General features: G+C 40.9%; 1 protein-coding gene and 1 long non-coding RNA gene across 44 annotated transcripts in view; one reads left to right on the forward strand and one right to left on the reverse strand.

Annotated features, from left to right (window-relative positions):
- EIF4G3 (eukaryotic translation initiation factor 4 gamma 3) overlaps positions 1 to 20676 on the forward strand; it is a 357082-nt gene that overhangs the window by 250561 nt on the left and 85845 nt on the right. For all 43 annotated transcript variants that reach the window (XR_014078267.1, XR_014078269.1, XR_014078268.1 and 40 more), the window contains one exon: positions 17840 to 17928. Coding sequence is in view for 31 of the 43 variants with exons in the window: in XM_081574712.1 (XP_081430838.1) it covers positions 17840 to 17928 (89 nt within the window). In the remaining 12 variants the exon portion in view is untranslated. The remainder of the gene's footprint in view (positions 1 to 17839; positions 17929 to 20676) is intronic.
- On the reverse strand, positions 4014 to 18749 carry LOC145540315 (uncharacterized). The gene is made up of 3 exons (XR_014078279.1): positions 18685 to 18749; positions 14753 to 14814; positions 4014 to 8268 (listed from the first exon to the last, which is right to left on the reverse strand). It is a non-coding gene; the product is annotated as an uncharacterized LOC145540315 (long non-coding RNA).

Raw genomic sequence — 20676 nt, forward strand, 5'->3', positions numbered from 1 at the left:
ACGGGAAAGAATATTCAAATTGGGAACTGTCATAGAACGCCAAGAAATAGCAGACGTGTGGCATAAAGATAATGTGTCAAGAAACTCTGATATATTCATACCTAAGTGTACTTGGTAGAAATGCAGGATTAGATTGGTTAATGGTTTTATTTCATTTGTTCAGGCAGGGTCAGTTTGTACTTGTTATCTGACAGGCCCTCTGCTGACCTCTGGGGCTCAGAAATGACTTTCTCCTGGGAATCTGATGATCTTAGAGAGAGACAGATAGGTTAATATAGGGTGTGGGTAAGGTGAAGATGAGGGATAAGTGATCACATCTTTAAGATGTGCTTTATTATTTGTAGTGGCTTCTCCCAGAATTAGAGAAGGAAATGGCAACCCACTCGAGAACTCTTGCCTGGAAAATCCCATGGATGGAGGAGGCCAGTAGGCTACAGTTCATGGGATCGCAAAGAATCGGACACAACTGAGCGACTTCACTTTCTTTCTCTTCTCCCAGAGTAAGGTTTCAGAAGGCTTCTCTGCACTGCGCAGAGCCTGGCCATGTGGACTCACTGATGGGAGGGTTTTTTAAATCTGGGTTTATGTATTCAAGATATTTAGAGATGAAAAGTAGTAGACGGAAAGATAACTACTTATGTTGTAGTCTATTTCCAAATTATATGTCTGTGTTGTAGTGATTGACACTTCTGTATCAGCACTAGATTTGCCTTAAATTTAATTGCAGTCTGTTTTGATCATGGTAGAAGTAACACAGATGCATTTTTTAAAGTGTAACAAAAAAAAAATGCCCAAGACATTGTAGAATGAGCAGTACAGTGGAATTCGGAGACATAGAGAATGGAGTAATGGTCTCATTGAAATCATCTTTTTTTCTCACTGCTAGGAGGATTCTATAATGTCCTGTCCTCTGCTGAGCTCAGGAAGAACCTTAGAGTCACTTTATTATTTTATTTTCCTGATGACATATGACACTTAGAGCTAACAGGTAAACAGCATTCTTCAGTATACCCTCCCATGTTTCTCTCCATATCCTCTCCTGTTGCAAAAACAAAAGACATGTTGGGTTTTATCAGTTCTTTTCCTCCATTTCTTGAGACAATTGTAGTTTTCTTTTTTCTTTATGAATTACTTTTCATTCAACTGTTAAACCAGCTTTGCTTTCCTAAGATAAAACTTGGTCATGAGGTGTTTCTCTTTTCATGTATTGTTGACTTTACTAAAAATTTATATAGTTTTTTTGCATCAAGTTCTACAGTGGTACTGGCATATCGTTTTCTGGTATTATTATATGTGGGTAAATGGTGGTGCTGAACTCAGAGAATGAATTGATAAGTAGTCCCTCTTCTTCACTCTTGTGAAAGAGTTTCATGGAATTGATATTGTTTCTTCCTCAAATGTTTGCCGGAGAAGGCAATGGCACCCCACTCCAGTACTCTTGCCTGGAAAATCCCATGGACAGAGGAGCCTGGTAGGCTGCAGTCCATGGGGTCGCTAAGAGTCAGACATGACTGAGCGACTTCACTTTCACTTTTCACTTTCATGCATTGGAGAAGGAAATGGCAACCCACTCCAGTGTTCTTGCCTGGAGAATCCGAGGGACAGGGGAGCCTAGTGGGCTGCCGTCTGTGGGGTCGCACAGAGTCGGACACGACTGAAGCGACTTAGCAGCAGCAGCAGCAGCAGCAGCAAATGTTTGCAAGAATTAACCACTGAAACCATGAGAATATATATGACTCGAGAAAAATAGTCAAAACTGATTTATGACTGACTATTAAAATTAGAATACAAAATCATTAATTATTTAATATATTTAACTGCATTACACATAATCAAAAAGTAGTGACATTGAATTGACTTAATTAGAAAAACATAATTGATGGAACCGGTAGACAGAAATTTAGTGAGGCTAGAGAAGACTTGAACAACACAACCAGCTTGACCAGCAGATACAGAAGTGCAAATCTCAGATTTCCCCAGATAGACCATATTGTGGGTCACAAAACAAGTCTTAATAAATGTAAAAGGATTCAAGTCAAAGCTGGTATATTATCTGACCTGACCATAATGCAAATCAGAATTCATGGTTGTATCCTTTTCCTGTAGATGCTATGACAGTTCAGTTCACTTCATTCACTAAGGAGGGTCCAACTCTTTGCAACCCCATGAGCGGCAGAACGCAGCTCCCTGTCCAACATCAGCTCCCAGAGCCCACGCAAACTCATGTCCATAGAGTTGGTGATGCCATCCAACCATCTCATCCTCTGTCCCTTCTCGTCCTGCCCTCAATCTTACCCAGCATCAGGGTCTTTTGAAATCAGTCAGCTCTTCGCATCAGGTGGCCAAAGTATTGGAGTTTCAGCTTCAACATCAGACCTTCCAATGAAATCCCGGGACTGATCTCCTTTAGGATGGACTGGTTGGCTCTCCCTGCAGTCCAAGGGACTCTCAAGAGTCTTCTCCAACACCACAGTTCAAAAGCATCAATTCTGCGGCGCTCAGCTTTCTTTATGGTCCAACTCTCACATCCATACATGACTACTGGAAAAACCATAGCCTTGAGTAGACAGACCTTTGTTGGCAAAGGAATGTCTCTGCTTTTTAATATGCTGTCTAGGTTGGTCATAACTTTCCTTCCAAGGAGTAAGCGTCTTTTAATTTCATCGCTGCAATCACCATCTGCAGTGATTTTGGAGCCCCCCAAAATAAGGTCTCTCGCTGTTTCCACTGTTTCTCCATCTATTTACCATGAAGTGACGGGACCAGATGCCATGATCTTAGTTTTCTGAACGTTGAGCTTTAAGCCAACTTTTTCACTCTCCTCTTTCACTTTCATCAAGAGGCTCTTTAGTTCCTCTTCACTTTCTGCCATAAGGGTGGTGTCATCTGCATATCTGAGGTTATTGATATTTCTCCAGGCAATCTTGATTCCTGCTTGTGTTTCCTCTAGCCCAGCGTTTCTCATGATGTACTCTGCATATAAGTTAAATAAGCAGGGTGTCAATATACAGCCTTGACGTATTCCTTTTCCTATTTGGAACCAGTCTGTTGTTCCATGTCCAGTTCTAACTGTTGCTTGCTGACCTGCATACAGGTTTCTTAAGAGGCAGGTCAGGTGGTCTGGTATTCCCATCTCTTTCAGAATTTTCCACAGTTTATTGTGATCCACACCATCAAAGGCTTTGGTGTAGTCAATAAAGCAAAAATAGATGTTTTTCTGAAACTGTCTTGCATTGTCAATGATCCAGCAGATGTTGGCAAGTTGATCTCTAGTTCCTCTGCCTTTTCTAAAACCAGCTTGAGCATCTGGAAGTTCCTGGTTCACGTATTGCTGAAGCCGGGCTTGGTGAATTGTGAGCATTACTTTACTAGTGTGTGCGATGAGTGCAATTGTGCAGTAGTTTGAGCATTCTTTGGCATTGCCTTTCTTTGGGATTGGAGTGAAAACTGACCTTTTCCAGTCCTGTGGCCACTGCTGAGTTTTCCAAATTTGCTGGCATATTGAGCGCAGCACTTTCACAGCATCATCTTTCAGGATTTGAAATAGCTCATCTGGAATTCCATCACCTCCACTAGCTTTGTGATGCTTCCTAAGCCCCACTTGACTTCACATTCCAGGATGTCTGGCTCTAGGTGAGTGATCACACCATTGTGATTATCTGGGTCTTGAAGATCTTTTTTGTACAGTTCTTCTGTGTATTCTTGCCACCTCTTCTTAATATCTTCTGCTTCTGTTAGGTCCATACTATTTCTGTCCTTTATTGAGCCCATCTCTGCATGAAATGTGCCCTTGGTATCTCTAATTTTCTTGAAGAGATCTCTAGTCTTTCCCATTCTGTTGTTTTCCTCTATTTCTTTGCACTGATCGCTGAGGAAGGCTTTCTTATCTCTCCTTGCGATTCTTTGGAACTCTGCATTCAGATGGGAATATCTTTCCTTTTCTCCTTGGCTTTTCTCTTCCCGTCTTTTCACAGCAGAATATCTTTCCTTTTCTCCTTTGCTTTTCTCTTCCCGTCTTTTCACAGCGGAATATCTTTCCTTTTCTCCTTTGCTTTTCTCTTCCCGTCTTTTCACAGCTATTTGTACGGCCTCCTCAGACAGCCATTTTGCTTTTTTGCATGTCTTTTTCCTGTGGATCGTCTTGATCCCTATCTTCGTATGTACAGTGTCACGAACCTCTGTCCATATTTCATCAGGCACTCTGTCCACCAGATCTAGTCCCTTAAATCTATTTCTCACTTCCACTGTATAATCATAAGGGATTTGATTTAGGTCATACCTGAATGGTCTAGTGGTTTTCCCCACTTTCTTCAGTTTACGTCGGAATTTGGCAATAAGGAGTTCATGATCTGAGCCACAGTCAGTTCCCGGTCTTGTTTTTGCTGACTGTATAGAGCTTCTCCATCTTTGGCTGCAGAGAATATAATCAGTCTGATTTCAGTGTTGACCATCTGGTGATGTCCATGTGTAGAATCTTCTCTTGTGTTGTTGGAAGAGGGCGTTTGCTATGACCAGTGGATTCTCTTGGCAAAACTCTTATTAGCCTTTGCCCTGCTTCATTCTGAACTCCAAGGCCAAATTTGCCTGTTATTCCAGGTGTTTCCTGACTTCCTACTTTTGTATTCCAGTCCCCTGTAATGAAAAGGACATCTTTATGGGTGTTAGTTCTAAAAGGTGTTGTACGTCTTCATAGAACCATTCAACTGCAGCTTCTTCAGCATTACTGGTCGGGGCATAGGCTTGGATTACCGTGATATTGAATGGTTTGCCTTGGACATGAACAGAGATCGTTCTGTTGTTTTTGAGATTGCATCCAAGTACTGCATTTCGGATTCTTTTGTTGACTATGATGGCTACTCCATTTCTTCTAAGGGATTCCTGGCCACAGTTGTAGATAAAATGGTCATCTTAGTTAAATTCCCCCTTTCCAGTCCATTTTAGTTTGCTGATTCCTAGAATGTCTACATTCACTCTTGCCATCTCCTATTTGACCACTTCCAATTTGCCTTGATTCATGGACTTAACATTCCAGGTTCCTATGCAATATTGCTCTTTACAGCATCAGACATTGCTTCTATCACCAGTCACATCCACAACTGAGTGTTGTTTTTGCCTTGGCTCCAGCCCTTCATTCTTTCTGAAGTTATTTCTCCACTGGTCTCTATTAGCATATTGGGCTCCTACCTACCTGGGGAGTTCATCTTTCAGTGTCCTATCTTTTTGCCTATAATTTTATACTGTTCATGGGTTTCTCAAGGCAAGAATACTGAAGTAGTTTGCCATTCCCTTCTCCAGTGGACCACATTCTGTCAGACCTCTCCAGCATGACCCGTCTGTGTTGGGTGGCCCCACACGGCATGGCTTAGTTTCACTGAGTTAGACGAGGCTGTGGTCCCCGTGATCAGATTGGCTAGTTTTCTGTAATTGTGTTTTCCGTCTGTCTGCCCTCTGATGCCCTCTCTCAGCGCCTACTGTCTTACTTGAGTTTCTCTTACCTTGGACGTGTGGATCTCTTCACGGCTGCTCTAGGAAAGCGAAGCTACTGCTCCTTACCTTGGATGTGGGGTATGTCCTTACGGCCGCCGCTCTTAACCCTGGACGTGGGATATCTCCTCTCTGCCCCTAGCCGCTCCTGCACCGCAGCCGCCGCCCACCTCTCTATAACAGACCACCACAATTTGAAAGATCAGGAGTCCAAACTTGGTTGCACTGAAAGTCAAGATATCAGAAGGTCTTTGTTTCTTCTGGAAGCTCTGGGAGAGAATCTGTTCTCTTGCTTTTTCCATCTTTCAGAAATACATATATTCCTTGTCTTGGGGCCCCTTCCTCTATCTTGAAAGCCAGCAACATCAGTTCAGTTCAGTCGCTCAGTTGTGTCCGACTCTTTGCTACCCCATGTATTGCAGCACGCCAGGCCTCTCTGTCCATCACCAACTCCCGGAGTCTACCCAAACCCATGTCCATTAAGTCGGTGATGCCATCCAACCATCTCATCCTCTGTCGTCCCCTTCTCCTCCTGCCCCAATCCTTCCCAGCATTAGGGTCTTTTCCAATGAGTCAACCCTTCGCATGAGGTGCCCAAAGTATTGGAGTTTCAGCTTCAACATCGGACCTTCCAATGAACACCCAGGATTGATCTCTTTTAAGATGGATTGATTGGATCTCCTTGCAGTCCAAGGGACTCTCAAGAGTCTTCTCCAATACCACAGTTCAAAAGCATCAATTCTTCGGCGCTCAGCTTTCTTCACCGTCCAACTCTCACATCCATACATGACCACTGGAAAAACCATAGCCTTGACTAGACGTACTTTTGTTGGCAAAGTAATGTCTCTGCTTTTAAATATGCTATCTAGGTTGGCCATAACCTTCCTTCCAAGGAGTAAGCGTCTTTTAATTTCATGGCTGCAATCACCATCAGCAGTGATTTTGGAGCCCAAAAAAATAAAGTCTGACACTGTTTCCACTGTTTCCCCATCTATTTCCCATGAAGTGATGGGACCAGATGCCATGATCTTAGTTTTCTGAACGTTGAGCTTTAAGCCAACTTTTTCACTCTCCTCTTTCACCTTCATCAAGAGGCTCTTTAGTTCTTCTTCACTTTCTGCTATAAGGGTGGTGTCATCCGCATATCTGAGGTTTTTGATATTTCTCCCGGCAATCTTGATTCCAGCTTGTGTTTCTTCCAGCCCAGCGTTTCTCATGATGTATTCTGCATATAAGTTAAATAAGCAGGGTGACAATATACAGCCTTGACGTACTCCTTTTCCTATTTGGAACCAGTCTGTTGTTCCATGTCCGGTTCTAACTGTTGCTTCCTGACCTGCATACAGGTTTCTCAAGAGACAGGTCAGATGGTCTGGTATTCCCATCTCTTTCAGAATTTTCCACAGTTTATTGTGATCCACACAGTCAAAGGCTTTGGCATAGTCAATAAAGCAAAAATAGATGTTTTTCTGGAACTCTCTTGCTTTTTCGATGATCCAGCAGATATTGGCAATTTGATCTCTGGTTCCTCTGCCTTTTCTAAAACCAGCTTGAACATCTGGAAGTTCACGGTTCACGTATTGCTGAAGCCTGGCTTGGAGAATTTTGAGCATTACTTTACTAGCGTGTGAGATGAGTGCAATTGTGCAGTAGTTTGAGCATTCTTTGGCATTGCCTTTCTTTGGGATTGGAACGAAGACGGACCGCTTCCAGTCCTGTGGCCACTGCTGAGTTTTCCAGATTTGCTGGCATATCGAGTGCAGCACTTTCACAGCATCACCTTTGAGGATTTGAAATAGCTCAACTGGAATTCCATCACCTCCACTAGCTTTGTTCATAGTGATGCTTTCTAAGGCCCACTTGACTTCACATTCCAGGATGTCTGGCTCTAGGTGAGTGATCACGCTATCGTGATTATCTGGGTCGTGAAGATCTTTTTTGTACAGTTCTTCTGTGTATTCTGGCCACCTCTTCTTAACATCTTCTGCTTCTGTTAGGTCCATACCATTTCTGTCCTTTATCGAGCCCATCTTTGCATGAAGTGTTCCTTTGGTATCTCTAATTTTCTTGAAGAGATCTCTAGTCTTTCCCAATCTGTTGTTTTCCTCTATTTCTTTGCACTGATTGTTGAGGAAGGCTTTCTTATCTCTCCTGCTATTCTTTGGAACTCTGCATTCAGATGGGAATATCTTTCCTTTTCTCCTTTCCTTTTCGCTTCTCTTCTCTTCCAAGCTATCTGTAAGGCCTCCTCAGACAGCCATTTTGCTTTTTTGCATTTCTTTTCCATGGGGATTTTCTTGATCCTTGTCTCCTGTACAATGTCACGAACCTCTGTCCTTAGTTCATCAGGCACTCTGTCTATCAGGTCTAGACCCTTAAATCTATTTGTCACTTCCACGGTATACTCATAAGGGATTTGATCTAGGTCATACCTGAATGGTCTAGTGGTTTTCCCTACTTTCTTCAATTTAAGTCTGAATTTGGCAATAAGCAGTTCATGACCTGAGCCACAGTCTGCTCCCGATCTTGTTTTTGGTGACTGTATATAGCTTCTCCATCTTTGGCTGCAAAGAATATAATCAATCTGATTTCGGTGTTGACCATCTGGTGATGTCCACGTGTAGAGTCTTCTCTTGTGTTGTTGGAATAGGGTGTTTGCTATTACCAGTGTGTTCTCGTGGCAAAACTCTGTTAGCCTTTGCCATGCTTCATTCTGTACTCTAAGGCCAAACTTGCCTGTTACGCCAGGTGTTTCTTGACTTCCTACTTTTGCATTCCAGTCCCCTATAATGAAAAGGACATCTTTTTTGGGTGTTAGTTCTAAAAGGCAACATAGCATCTTCTTATCTGTTCAGTTCTCCTGCCTCCCCCTCCCACCCCGCATAAGAATCCTTTTGATCAGATTGGATCCATTGGGTTACTCCAGGATAATAATCTCCCTGTCAAGATTCCTTGAAGAAGAACTAAAGAGCCTCTTGATAAAAGTGAAAGAGGAGAGTGAAAAAGTTGGCTTAAAGCTCAACATTCAGAAAACTAAGATCGTGGCATCCAGTCCCATCATTTCATGGCAAATAGATGGGGAAACAGTGGAAACAGCGAGAGACTTTATTTTGGGGGGCTACAAATCACTGCAGATGGTGACTGCAGCCATGAAATTAAAAGACACTTACTCCTTGGAAGAAAAGTTTTGACCAATCTAGACAGTATATTAAAAAGCAGAGACGTTACTTTGCCAACAAAGGTCTGTCTAGTCAAGGCTATGGTTTTTCCAGTAGTCATGTGTGGATGTGAGCGTTGGTCGCTGAAGAAAGCTGAGCGCCACGGAATTAATGTTTTTGAACTGTAGTGTTGGAGAAGACTCTTGAGAGTCCTTTGGACTTCAAGCAGATCCAACCAGTCCATCCTACAGGAAATCAGTCCTGAATAGTCTTTGGAAGGTCTGATGTTGAAGTTGAAACTCCAATACTTTGGCACCTGCTGCGAAGAACTGACTCATTGGAAAAGACCCTGATGCTGGGAAAGATTGAAGGCGGGAAGAGAAGGGGACAACAGAGGATTAGATGATTGGATGGCATCACCAAGTCAATGGACGTGAGTTTGAGTAAACTCTGTGAGTTAGTGATGGACCGGGAGGCCTGGCGTGCTGCAGTCCATGGGGTCTCAGAGTTGGACACGACTGAGCAACTGAACTAAACTGAACTGTCAAGATTCCTTAAACTTAATGACATCAGCAAAAGCACTTTCGTCACGTCAGGTAACATACTCACAAGGTCCAGGGACTGGGACGTGGATATCTGTGGCAGTATGTTTTTCTGCCTACCACACTACCAAGATAGTACTCAGGTGGCAGTTGATGCCACTAAATGACCATTGTAAAAATGAAAATGGTCTCAAATTATTGACTCAACCTCCATCTGACGAAACTATTAAATGAACAAATTTTATAAGATGAATCATTTCTGAGATCCAACGTAAAGCATGGTGAGTGTAGTTAATAACTATTGTATCCCTGAAATTTGCAAAGAGAATAGAACTTGCGTGTTGTTACCACCCAAGAAAAAAGGTAAATATATGAGATGATGGTGTGTTAACTAGACGGAGGGACCCTTCCCAGTGTGTGTGCACATATTAAATCACCACAGTGTACATTTTGAATATCTTAGAATTTTATATGTCATTTATACACCAGTAAAGCCGAAATTTTACATTAAATAAAGAAGGAAAGCAAAATTAAACCCAAAGGAAATAATAAAGATAATAGGGAAGATAAAAAATAGAAAACAGGAAATAATAGGAAAAGAAAGAATCATAAAACTGAAAAGTAGGTGTTGATTAACATCAATAAAATCAATAAACCTGTAATTTGACTCTTACTGTGATGGTATTTACTGTTAAAACTGGAAGTAAAAATTTTAAAATTTTCGTGTTGTAGATGTATATTTTGGTGGAATTTAAGTCTAGATTCATCTTTTTATTATACTTACTTCTTGGTTTCAGTGCTAGGTCCTGTGGAGTCTTGCTTCTATTACTACTTCATTTTCTGTGAAGCAGTCTAGAACAAAGCACCTTTTTTTAACAGATGCTACCAATCCATCCATCCGTATCAAATAGCAGCACCTCAGAAGACTGAAGAAACCCCTACTGACTTACATTCTAGTGTTTCTTTTGTTTGACAAACATCTCTCAGTGACCCTATCATTCTTGCATATTTATCACTGTAATTCTTTTCCAGTTATTTATGTCTCCTTTGTAAATACTTCATCCTTCTCTCACTTGGAGGTTTTTTTCTGTGTTCTGCCCCAGTTCCTTAAATAAATCATCAGAATTACCTAGGTTCTCATAAGGATTTATGGCAGGAAAAAAGGAGAGGATAAGATCCCCATCCTCAAAAACTCTAGACAGAATTCTTGAATATGATGTAATCAGAATAATTTATTGTGACTTTTAGGATTTCAAAGCTGTTGTGGGAGAAAAAAGGAAAAATGCTGGAGGGGGATGGAGACAGTAATGAGAAGGGATTGGAAGTGGCTGTTGGGGGTTTCCTTGGTGGTCCAGTGGCTAAGACTCTGCGCCCCCGATGCAGGGGACCCGGCTTCGATCCCTGATCAGAGAACTGGATCTCACATGTGACAACTAAGAAACTGTGTGCCACAACTAAAGATCCTGTGTGCTGCAGCTAACACCCGGTGCAGTCACATACATAAAAGTATTTAAAAAAAACAAGAAGTGGGTATTAAAGAGGCGGGCATCTCACTGCAAATTCCATTATTGGAACATTCTACTGTTTATATCCAACTCTGTGACAACGTACTTGGGACCTTCGCTTAGCAGTAGTGAAGTATCCCCCCCTTTTTTTGTTTTTACTCAGGTAAGTTCTGGGCATACCACTTTATAGTTCTGCATCTGTATACACTACAGGTAGTCACCACCACAAGTCTGTTTCCTCTCCATCACAATCCGGTTGACCCCCTTCACCCATTTTTCCCTCCTCCTTCCCCCTTGGTAACGACTAGCCTGTCCTCTGTGTCTGTGAGTTTGCTTTGATTTTGTCTGGTATGTGTTCCACAGGAGTGCCATCGTTCAGTGTTTCTCTTCCCATCTGATTTATTTCACGTAGCACAGGACCTGCAGGTCCCATCCGTGTTGTCACAAATGGTTGTTCTTCAGTTGCTAAGTCATGTCTGACTCTTTGGCGACCCCGTGGACTATCACCCACCATGCTCCTCTGTCCATAAAACTTCCCAGGCAAGAATAGTGGGGTCGGTTGCCATTTCCTCCTCCAGGGGTTCTTCCCAGTGCAGGGATTGACCCCCATGTCTTCTGCATTGGCAGGCAGATTCTTTATCACTGAGCCACCTGGGACTTCGTTGTTCTCTATGGCTGTGTCATAGTCCATTTGTGTGTGTGTGTGTGTGTGTGTGCACAAGTGAACCCCACATCTTCTTTATGCATTTAGCCATCAGTGGACACTTAGGTTGTTTCCATATCTTAGCTGTTGTATATAATGCTGCATTAAATACAGAGGTGCATATATTTTTTTTTAATTAGTGTTGCCATATTCTTCAGATAAATACCCAGAAATGGAATACCTTGGTTGTGTGGTAGTTGTTTTTAAATTTGGGGGGAATCTCTGTACTATTTCCTATAGTGGCTACAAGAATTTACACTCGCAGCAACAATGTACAAAGGTTCCCTTTTCTCCACATCCTCTCCAACATTTGTTATTTCCTATCTTTTCAATAGTAGCCATTCTGACAGGTATGGTTGCTCTCTCCTTGTGATTTGAATTTATGTTTTCCTGATAATAAGTGATGTAGAACATGTTTCATGTGCCTGTGGGCCATCTGTATATTGTCTTTGGGAAAATATGTGTTCAGATCCTCTGCCCATTTTTTAAATCAGTTTGGTTGGGATTTTGTTGTTGATTTGTATGAGTTCTTCATATATTTTGAATATTAGCCCCTTATTAGATATATAATTTGCAGATATCTTCTCCCTTTTAGTTAGTTGCCTTTTCACTTTGATGATGGTTTCCTTTGCTGTGCAGAAGCTTTTTAGTTTGATGTAGTTCCATTTATTTATTAAAACCCAGTGATTAAACTTTTCTGTATCCCCAATATTTTTCGGAATTTGTATTAGTTATTTCATAAAAAGAGCTCTGAAGGAAAACATCTTCTATCCAGTAATGTAAAAATTTGCAAAAATCTTGAAATCATAGCTTTGCTTTCTTTGATTTTACTTATTCTTTGTTTTGGGGGCTTCCTGGGTGGCTCAGTGGTAAAGAATCTGCCTGCCAATGCAGGAAACACAAGTTTGATTCCCTGGGTGGGGAAGATCCGCTGGAGAAGGAAATAGCAACCCACTCCAATATTCTTGCCTGGAAAATCCCATGGACAGAGAAGTCTAGCAGTCTAGCAAGCTAGACTTCTTTGGGGTCACAAAAGAGTTGGACATGACTTAAGACACTAAACAACAACAACATGCTCTGTTTTAAATCAGTGTTCCTCCGAGAGTTGAATTCTTATGGAAAGTTGGGGAGGCTCCATTAGGTATTTCTAAATTCAGGTAGTTATGAATCTCATGCAAGATTGTCTGTTGCCCTGTGGTGCTTTAATGCAAGGCAGGGGAAAAAGAATTTGTCTTGGGAATGTCAATAATACTTCTTTAAGAGAGAACTGCTATTATTTATTCAGTCAACAAATTTGAATTTCTACCTGACCATCTTACCTGCCTCCTGAGAAACCTGTATGCAGGACAAGAAGCACTGGTTAGTATTGGACATGGAACAACAGACTGGTTCAGAATTAGGAAAGTTAACTTCTATTCAGTGTACTTCACATGAAGTGCCAAACTGGATGAATCATGAGGTGGAATCAGAATTGCAGATATGCAGATGATATCGCTTTAATGGCAGAAAGTGAAGAAGAACTAAAGAACCTCTTGATGAAGGTGAAAGAGGAGAGTGGAAAAGCTGACTCAAAACTCAGCATTCAAAAAACTAAGGTCATGGCATCTGGTCCCATCACTTCATGGCAAATAGATGGGGGAAAAGTGGACACAGTTGACAGACTTTATTTTCTTGGGTTCCAATCACTGCAGATGGTGACTACAGCCATGAAACCAAAAGACGCTTGCTGCTTGCAAGAAAAGCTATGACAAACCTAGACAGTGTATTAAAAAGCAGAGACATCGCTTTACCGACAAAGGTCCATATAGTCAAAGCTATGGTTTTTCCAGTAGTCATGTATGGATGTGAGAGTTGGACCATAAAGAAGGCTGAACACCGAAGAACTGATGCTTTCAAATTGTGGTGCTGCAGAAGACTCTTGAGAGTCCTTTGGACAGCAAGGAGATCTAACCAGTCAATTCTAAAGGAAATCAGTCCTGAATATTCATTAGAAGGGCTGATGCTTGAAGCTGAAGCGTAAATACTTTGGCCACCTGATGTGAAGAACCAGTTCATTCGAAAAGACCTGGATGCTGGGAAAGATTGAGGGCAAGAGGAGAGGGGGGTGACAGAGGATAAGGTGATTGGATGGCATCACTGACTCAACGGACATGAGTTTGAGCAAGCTCCCGGAGATAGTGAAGGATAGGGAAGCCTGGCCTGCTGCAGTTCATGGGGTTACAGAGAGTCAGACGCAACTTGGCGACTGAACAATAACCACCACCTTGTGTAAGGAACTTTGCTTGGCACTGTGGATGATGCCTTAAGGAATGTTTTAAGTAAAAGAACAACCAATCAAATCAATTATTTAGAGAGGCCATCATTCAGACAGTAGTGTATTTAATACAGATTGGAGGCAGTGAGTTGAGCCTCTCTCATAGTTAAATCAGTGCAGCAATAAGGGCCTAATTAAGACATAGGCATGAGAAATGGACTAGAAAAGAAAGAACAAATCTGAGACAGTATCCTAAATTTACTTCCCTTCTTCTAATTTGGTATTAATTGTTCTTGAAATCTGGCAGCTGGTGTTTCTGTCTCTCCCCCTCCCTCACTTCCTCCCTGGTCCCCTACTTCTTCTCCCCACTGTAGCACACCCAAAGGTTACTGCACCCCTCCATCAATAAAAGTAGGAGAGGGGGTGTTTATCACAATCAGTAGACACACGATGTGTATCTGTGTACACTTTTTTAAAGGACTGAGTATCTCCCAAGTAGGTGTGTGCTTTCTCTCACCTCTTCTTGTGAATTATTACTTTAAATCAAAACTTTAGCCGTTTGAACAGAGTAACAATTTCTGCTATGCAAGTAGCTGATTTTTTAAAAAAGCATGTTAAATGTGTTAATGTTGCCCATGGAAGAAATGTTTTAATGTTTTGGGTTTGTTTGATACAGTTATGAGGAAAAGTTTATCTACATCTTTGGTTTTCTTGGTTTAGAGGAAACGATACCCAAGTTTATATTTGATTCTAACAAATCCTTCAGGAAGTGGTCTTCCCTTTTCCGTGAATGAAAATTAACGCTGAATTCATGTATATATGAAATAAAATTTTAATCTTAATATGCAGGTTTCTCAAACTCTATAATTCTTAAAAAGAATTCTTCTATGAAAGCAGAATTAATCACAAACATTTTGGAGGGATGCACATAAAACAGACTGCTAATATAAAATCAGAAGATCCATAAAAAATGGAGAGAGACCACCACATATCACACACACTAATACTTGAATATACATATTCATCATAAGGCTGAGGCAAAAGCAAATTTAAATCCAGCTGTAGTTACTGTAATCTGAGTTCCATACTTTGAGAAAATGGTTTACCTTGGGTAGGCTGCGAAGGAAGAGTAGCCATTGGTCTAATAATGTTTTCTCATTCATATGGTCTGTAAAGGGAAGAATAAAGACAACTTGGTTTGAGGAGTGGGTAATAAAAGAGATTTACAGAGTATTTTTATGATGGTGCAATAGTTTTGAGAAGATTGTCTCTTTTTCCTTGTTCCCAAGACGAGTGTGAGTGTTTATATTGTACCGTTCTTCCAAAAACGATTTGAATCACCCAGAGAGACTGGTTGGTTTAGTCTCAGTGCGACCTTTTATTTCTGTCAGAAGTTAGGTTAGATGGTTCCTTCGGCTTTGTGTTCATTCACTTTGAGTAACGTCTGTATGTTTATAAAGTGGACTTCCTTTGACTCTTCCCCCTCCCTTCCCATCTGCCTTAGTACCTCACTGCTTGCTTTGGACTCGTGCCGCCTTCTGGTCTCATCTGAAGTCACTCAGTCATGTCCAATTCTGTGACCCCATAGGCTGTAGGCTCCTCTGTCTATGGAATGGGTGCCCTTCCCTCCTCCAGGGGATCTTCCCAATCCAGGGATCAAACCCAGGTCTCTTGCATTGCAGGCAGCTTCTTTACTATTCTGCACCACTGACTGCCTTCTGTCAGTTCAGTTCAGTTCAGTCACTCAGTCGTGTCTGACTCTTTGTGACCCCATGAATCGCAGCACGCCAGGCCTCCCTGTCCATCACCAGCTCTCAGAGTCCACCCAAACCCATGTCCATCGAGTCGGTGATGCCATCCGACCATCTCATCCTCTGTCGTCCCCTTCTCCTCCTGCCCCCAATCCTTCCCAGCATTAGGGTCTTTTCAAATGGGTCAACTCTTCGCATGAGGTGGCCAAAGTATTGGTGTTCAGCTTCAACATCCATCCTTCCAATTAACACCCAGGACTGATCTCCTTTAGGATGGACTGGTTGGATCTCCTTGCAGTCCAAGGGACTCTCAAGAGTCTTCTCCAACACCACATTTCAAAAGCATCAATTCTTTGGTGCTGAGCTTTCTTCACCGTCCAACTCTCACATCCATACATGACCACTGGAAAAACCATATCCTTGACTAGATAAACCTTTGTTGGCAAAGTAATGTCTCTGCTTTTAAATATGCTATCTAGGTTGGCCATAACCTTCCTTCCAAGGAGTAAGCGTCTTTTAATTTCATGGCTGCAATCACCATCTGCCGTGATTTTGGAGCCCAAAAAAATAAAGTCTGACACTGTTTCCACTGTTTCCCCATCTATTTTCCATGAAGTGATGGGACCAGATGCCATGATCTTAGTTTTCTGAATGTTGAGCTTTAAGCCAACTTTTTCACTCTCCTCTTTCACTTTCATCAAGAGGCTCTTTAGTTCTTCACTTTCTGCCATAAGGGTGGTGTCGTCTGCATATCTGAGGTTATTGATATTTCTCCTGGCAATCTTGATTCCAGCTTGTGCTTTCTCCAGCCCAGTATTTCTCATGATGTACTCTGCATAGAAGTTAAATAAGCAGGGTTACAATATACAGCCTTGACGTGCTCCTTTTCCTATTTGGAACCAGTCTGTTGTTCCATGTCCAGTTCTAACTGTTGCTTCCTGACCTGCATACAGGTTTCTCAAGAGACAGATCAGGTGGCCTGGTATTCCCATCTCTTTCAGAATTTTCCACAGTTTATTGTGATCCACACAGTCAAAGGCTTTGGCATAGTCAGTAAAGCAGAAATAGATGTTTTTCTGGAACTCTCGTGCTTTTTCAATGATCCAGCAGACATTGACAATTTGATCTCTGGTTCCTCTGCCGTTTCTAAAACTAGCTTGAACATCTGGAAGTTCACAGTTCATGTATTGCTGAAGCCTGGCTTGGAGAATTTTGAGCATTACTTTACTAGCGTGTGAGATGAGTGCAACTGCCTTCTGTGGGATCCTTTAAAACATGTTTTATTTGCTTTCTGATGTTCCAAGTATCTTTAAGTTGTATGTCCAAACGTTGATTTTGTGGACTTTGTAAGCCAAGTAAATTTTTAAAAATTCTTTGTAAGCTTAGTTTTCCGTCTGGAACTTCTGATACACTAGAATAATTCAATAAAAATTATGTTCCTGGGAACTCCCTGGTGGTTCAGTGGTTAGGACTCACACCTGGGTTCGATCCCTGGTCAGGGAACTAAGATCCTGCAAGGCATGCAGCACAGCCAAAAGAACACATTACCTATTTCTTCCTTAATTTTCGCCCCGGCCGTATGAAAGCACCGGCCCGCAGTACTGATGTGAAGTGAGAACTCGGTATTTCTTCCTTAATTTCTGCCCCAGCCGCCGGCCCGCAGTACTGATGTGAAGTGAGAACTCTGTATTTCTTCCTTAATTTCCGCCCCAGCCGTGCGAAAGCGCCGGCCCGCAGTACTGATGTGAAGTGAGAACTCGGTATTTCTTCCTTAATTTCCGCCCCAGCCGTGCGAAAGTGCCGGCCTGAGGTACTGATGTGAAGTGAGAACTCAGTATTTCTTCCTTAATTTCCGCCCCAGCCGCCGGCCCGCAGTACTGATGTCAAATGAGAACTCAGTATTGTGTGAATGCTGCCCCTCTCATGAAATCTTAATCAAAGCATACTTCTGCTGACTTTTTTAAAACAAAATCTGGAATCTAGTATTTTTTGTAGCTTAAAGGCACCTTAGATATCATCTAGTCTTACTCTTAAACTTTATAGTTGAATATGCTAGTACCTGAGAAGTGTTACTTGCTTAAGATCACATAGTCGATCAACAATAGAAACAGACCCAAGTCTAGAATTGGCTGGTAGCCCAGTTTCTTATATAGATACTCACCTCATACTGAATTGTGTGGCTTGGTAGGTCCTAACCGTGAAATAGGAGGGACTTAGGCCACTGGTTGAAGGCTATATGAGCTGATGTGAACAATTTGTGCCTAAGACATTTGTCATTGCAGCTTCTTTGGGCCACAGTTACAGTTCTTCACTTATCATCCATCTGTCTCCTGACTGTGCAGGAAGCCCTCTTTTTGCTAAATTTGAATAGAGGTATCGTTTAAACCTAATATTTTCAATTTTTGCAGTTGGAAGTAATGGCACCCTGCTCTTCTATTTCAGCTCAGACAGCTATACCTGCACCAAAGATGTGGAAGAAACCAAAAGACCGGACCCGAGCCACTGAAGAGTTGTTAGAGGCAGAATTGGAGGTAAGGAGCAGCAGTAAATATCCTCAGCTCATCTTCAAAACAGTGGTGCTGTTTTCTCAGAAAAGTGTGTGTTTATAACTTTTTCTTGAGATACTGTTTTCCAAGCAAATATATCAAGCTCAGAGTCAGATTTTTTTTTTTTTCAAATCCATTTAAAGAATTTTTTAAAGGTTGTTAGTAGCTTGTTCAATTTCACTGAATTGTTGTTTCTTTTTTAAAATACCTCTTCTCAAATAGCAAAAGTAAGTATCGTTAATTTTTCCCTTATATTACCATATGTAAAGACTAATCTTGTTTTTTTTTTAAAAAAAAAGTGTTTTGTTTTGTTTTTTTTCAAATGCCTATTAGCTGTCCTGGTGGAAATCATCAAGTGTATTTTAAGGAAACTGATTTTGAATTTTTTGTCTTTTACCTGCATCCCAGTAACATGGATTTTGCTGTAGGATACTGTACACCAAGTCCAGGACAAGATGTGAGGGAGAATCAAGGGCAGATTTCATCCTAAGCAGTGCTCTACCAGTTTCATAGTCTCTAATCTCAATATGCCTATTGTTATATACTGAAGCTTTTAAAGAAGAGTAATATAAACAGTTTGCATGTTTCTTGGTTGTTTTTATTTTTGAGTTCTTATATCTACTTTATTAAAATAATCTTCATTGAATGTTTAAGATGATAACATTAAAATGTAGAAATCATTTTTAAATGACTGTAAATGCATTTGTTTTATAAAACTTTCGATCTAGTGATAATGCTTACCTTCTTGAGGCCGCTCACAGTGCCCTCTGTTACTTCCCCCTGTCCCGTCATTGCTCTCATGTGATGCTCTGTTGATGTCACAGCTAGTCCCATAGCGACCTCTAAAATGTTTCATGGGCGTGGTTTCATTGTGCTTATCAAGGGGTAAAAATTGGCAGTAAGTTATAGAGGTGTGAATAGTTACTACACTCCTTTTGCAGCTGAACAAGAAAATGTTGCTCCTACAAAGAATAAAATACCTTCCAGAGGCAGGGGAATCACATACATTCCTGGTACGGCTGTAAGAGCTTCACAAATGGGTTTATCTTTAGAGTCAGCTGTAATTTATTCACTTCCTTTTATTATACTTTATGTTCCTTTGCCCTGTGGCATTTTTAAAAGCATTATTGAATATTAAATGGATAGGTCACCATTCCTGTGCTTCCAGATTTTCATGCTCGTCTTTAGGTCAGGGGTTGACGAACTTCTCCTGTTTAACAGTCCAGATAGTAACTAGTTCAGGCTTTGTGGGCTTATGACCCTGCAGTTTCTCAGCCCTACCTCTGTAGCCCCAAAGCAACCATGGACAGTGTATAAATGAATGAGTAGCTATATTTCAGTGAAAGTTTGTTGGTAAACATTGAAATTTGAATTTTATGTAATACTCACATTTCGTAAAATATTCTTCTTTGAAATATTTTTCCAATGTTACAAGTGTGCACAAACACATCCTTTCCTTGTGCACATTACAAAAGCAGGTAAGGGGCCCACTATTGGCCCACGGTCCATAATTTGCTGAACCTGCTTTAGATTATTACTCTTCATGGACGAGAATTATTTAGGCTCATTTTGAACCAGTCACTGTTTTCTTGACCTAAGATATTTGGTCATTTGCATGCATACTTTTTCCAGAAATCCTAGTCCCTTGTCTTTCTAAAATTAAGTATTCACTAGAGTAGTTTAGGAAATATTGGTTGTCATTGTCTTCATTTTTCATTGATCATCATGCTGTCTTTTTCTTAGGTTTTTCTCAGCCTTTAAAAGAATGTTTTTCAGGGATCAGTATATTTTAGGTTGTAGATTGAGTTGTTACATCATTGCAAGTATTTAACCAAATTCTTTGAATTACAGCCTAAAGAGATAGCGTGAAGGATGATTCATTGTAAAATTGTTATTCAAGGCAACCAAAAATGTATTTAGAACTTTTTGGATATTTCACCCATCATTACATATGTAATTGTCAGTCTGATTTTCTGGCACATAAAAAAATTCTTGCATTAAGCAGACATTTTTGTTAACTAAACTCTTATTTAGTAAGTTCCTATAAAAATGTTTGCTTTGACAGTCTAGCCAATAAAGTGCTTTCTTTTTTCAATCTGATTTTCTGGATAAACAATTCAAGAAGGATTAGATAATTATAAACTAGTTCAATAGAAATCCATCCTACTAAAGGAAAAGTAATCATCAAATATTTAATGGAGGTATTTTTTTTATGGATTCCCTTGAGAAATATTGCATCTAACAGTGTGCCTCAGACACCTCATTGATTCTTTGTGTTCTGAAATATGGTTTGTCATTCATGGGCCAAGTTTCTTTATACTTTTTTTTTCCAGTTAGAAATAGACTTTCTCAGTAATGCATCCTTTGTTTATATCCAGCAGATCGTCTGTTGTTGTTGATTTTAGGCACAGAGAAGATGACTCAATACATTTTTATAAATAAAAATAGCATTTTTTCACCTTTCCAGGACCTGAAATAAGAATTCTGTATGATGCATAATGTGGTTATGCTACTCTGTAATAAGTTTAAGAACTGTTTGAAGATTCGTGCCAATTTATTAAACATCTTGATGAAAGAAAGTGAAAGTGCAAGTCGCTCAGTCGTGTCCAACACTTTGCAACCCCATAGACTATACAGTCCATGGAATTCTCCAGGCCAGAATACTGGAGAGGGTAGCCTTTCCCTTCTCCAGGGGATCTTCCTGACCCAGGAATCGAACTGGGGTCTCCTGCA

This window comes from Giraffa tippelskirchi, chromosome 3, assembly GCF_054371585.1.
Source record: "Giraffa tippelskirchi isolate mGirTip1 chromosome 3, T2T-mGirTip1v1.2.pri, whole genome shotgun sequence".
Taxonomy (NCBI): domain Eukaryota; kingdom Metazoa; phylum Chordata; class Mammalia; order Artiodactyla; family Giraffidae; genus Giraffa; species Giraffa tippelskirchi.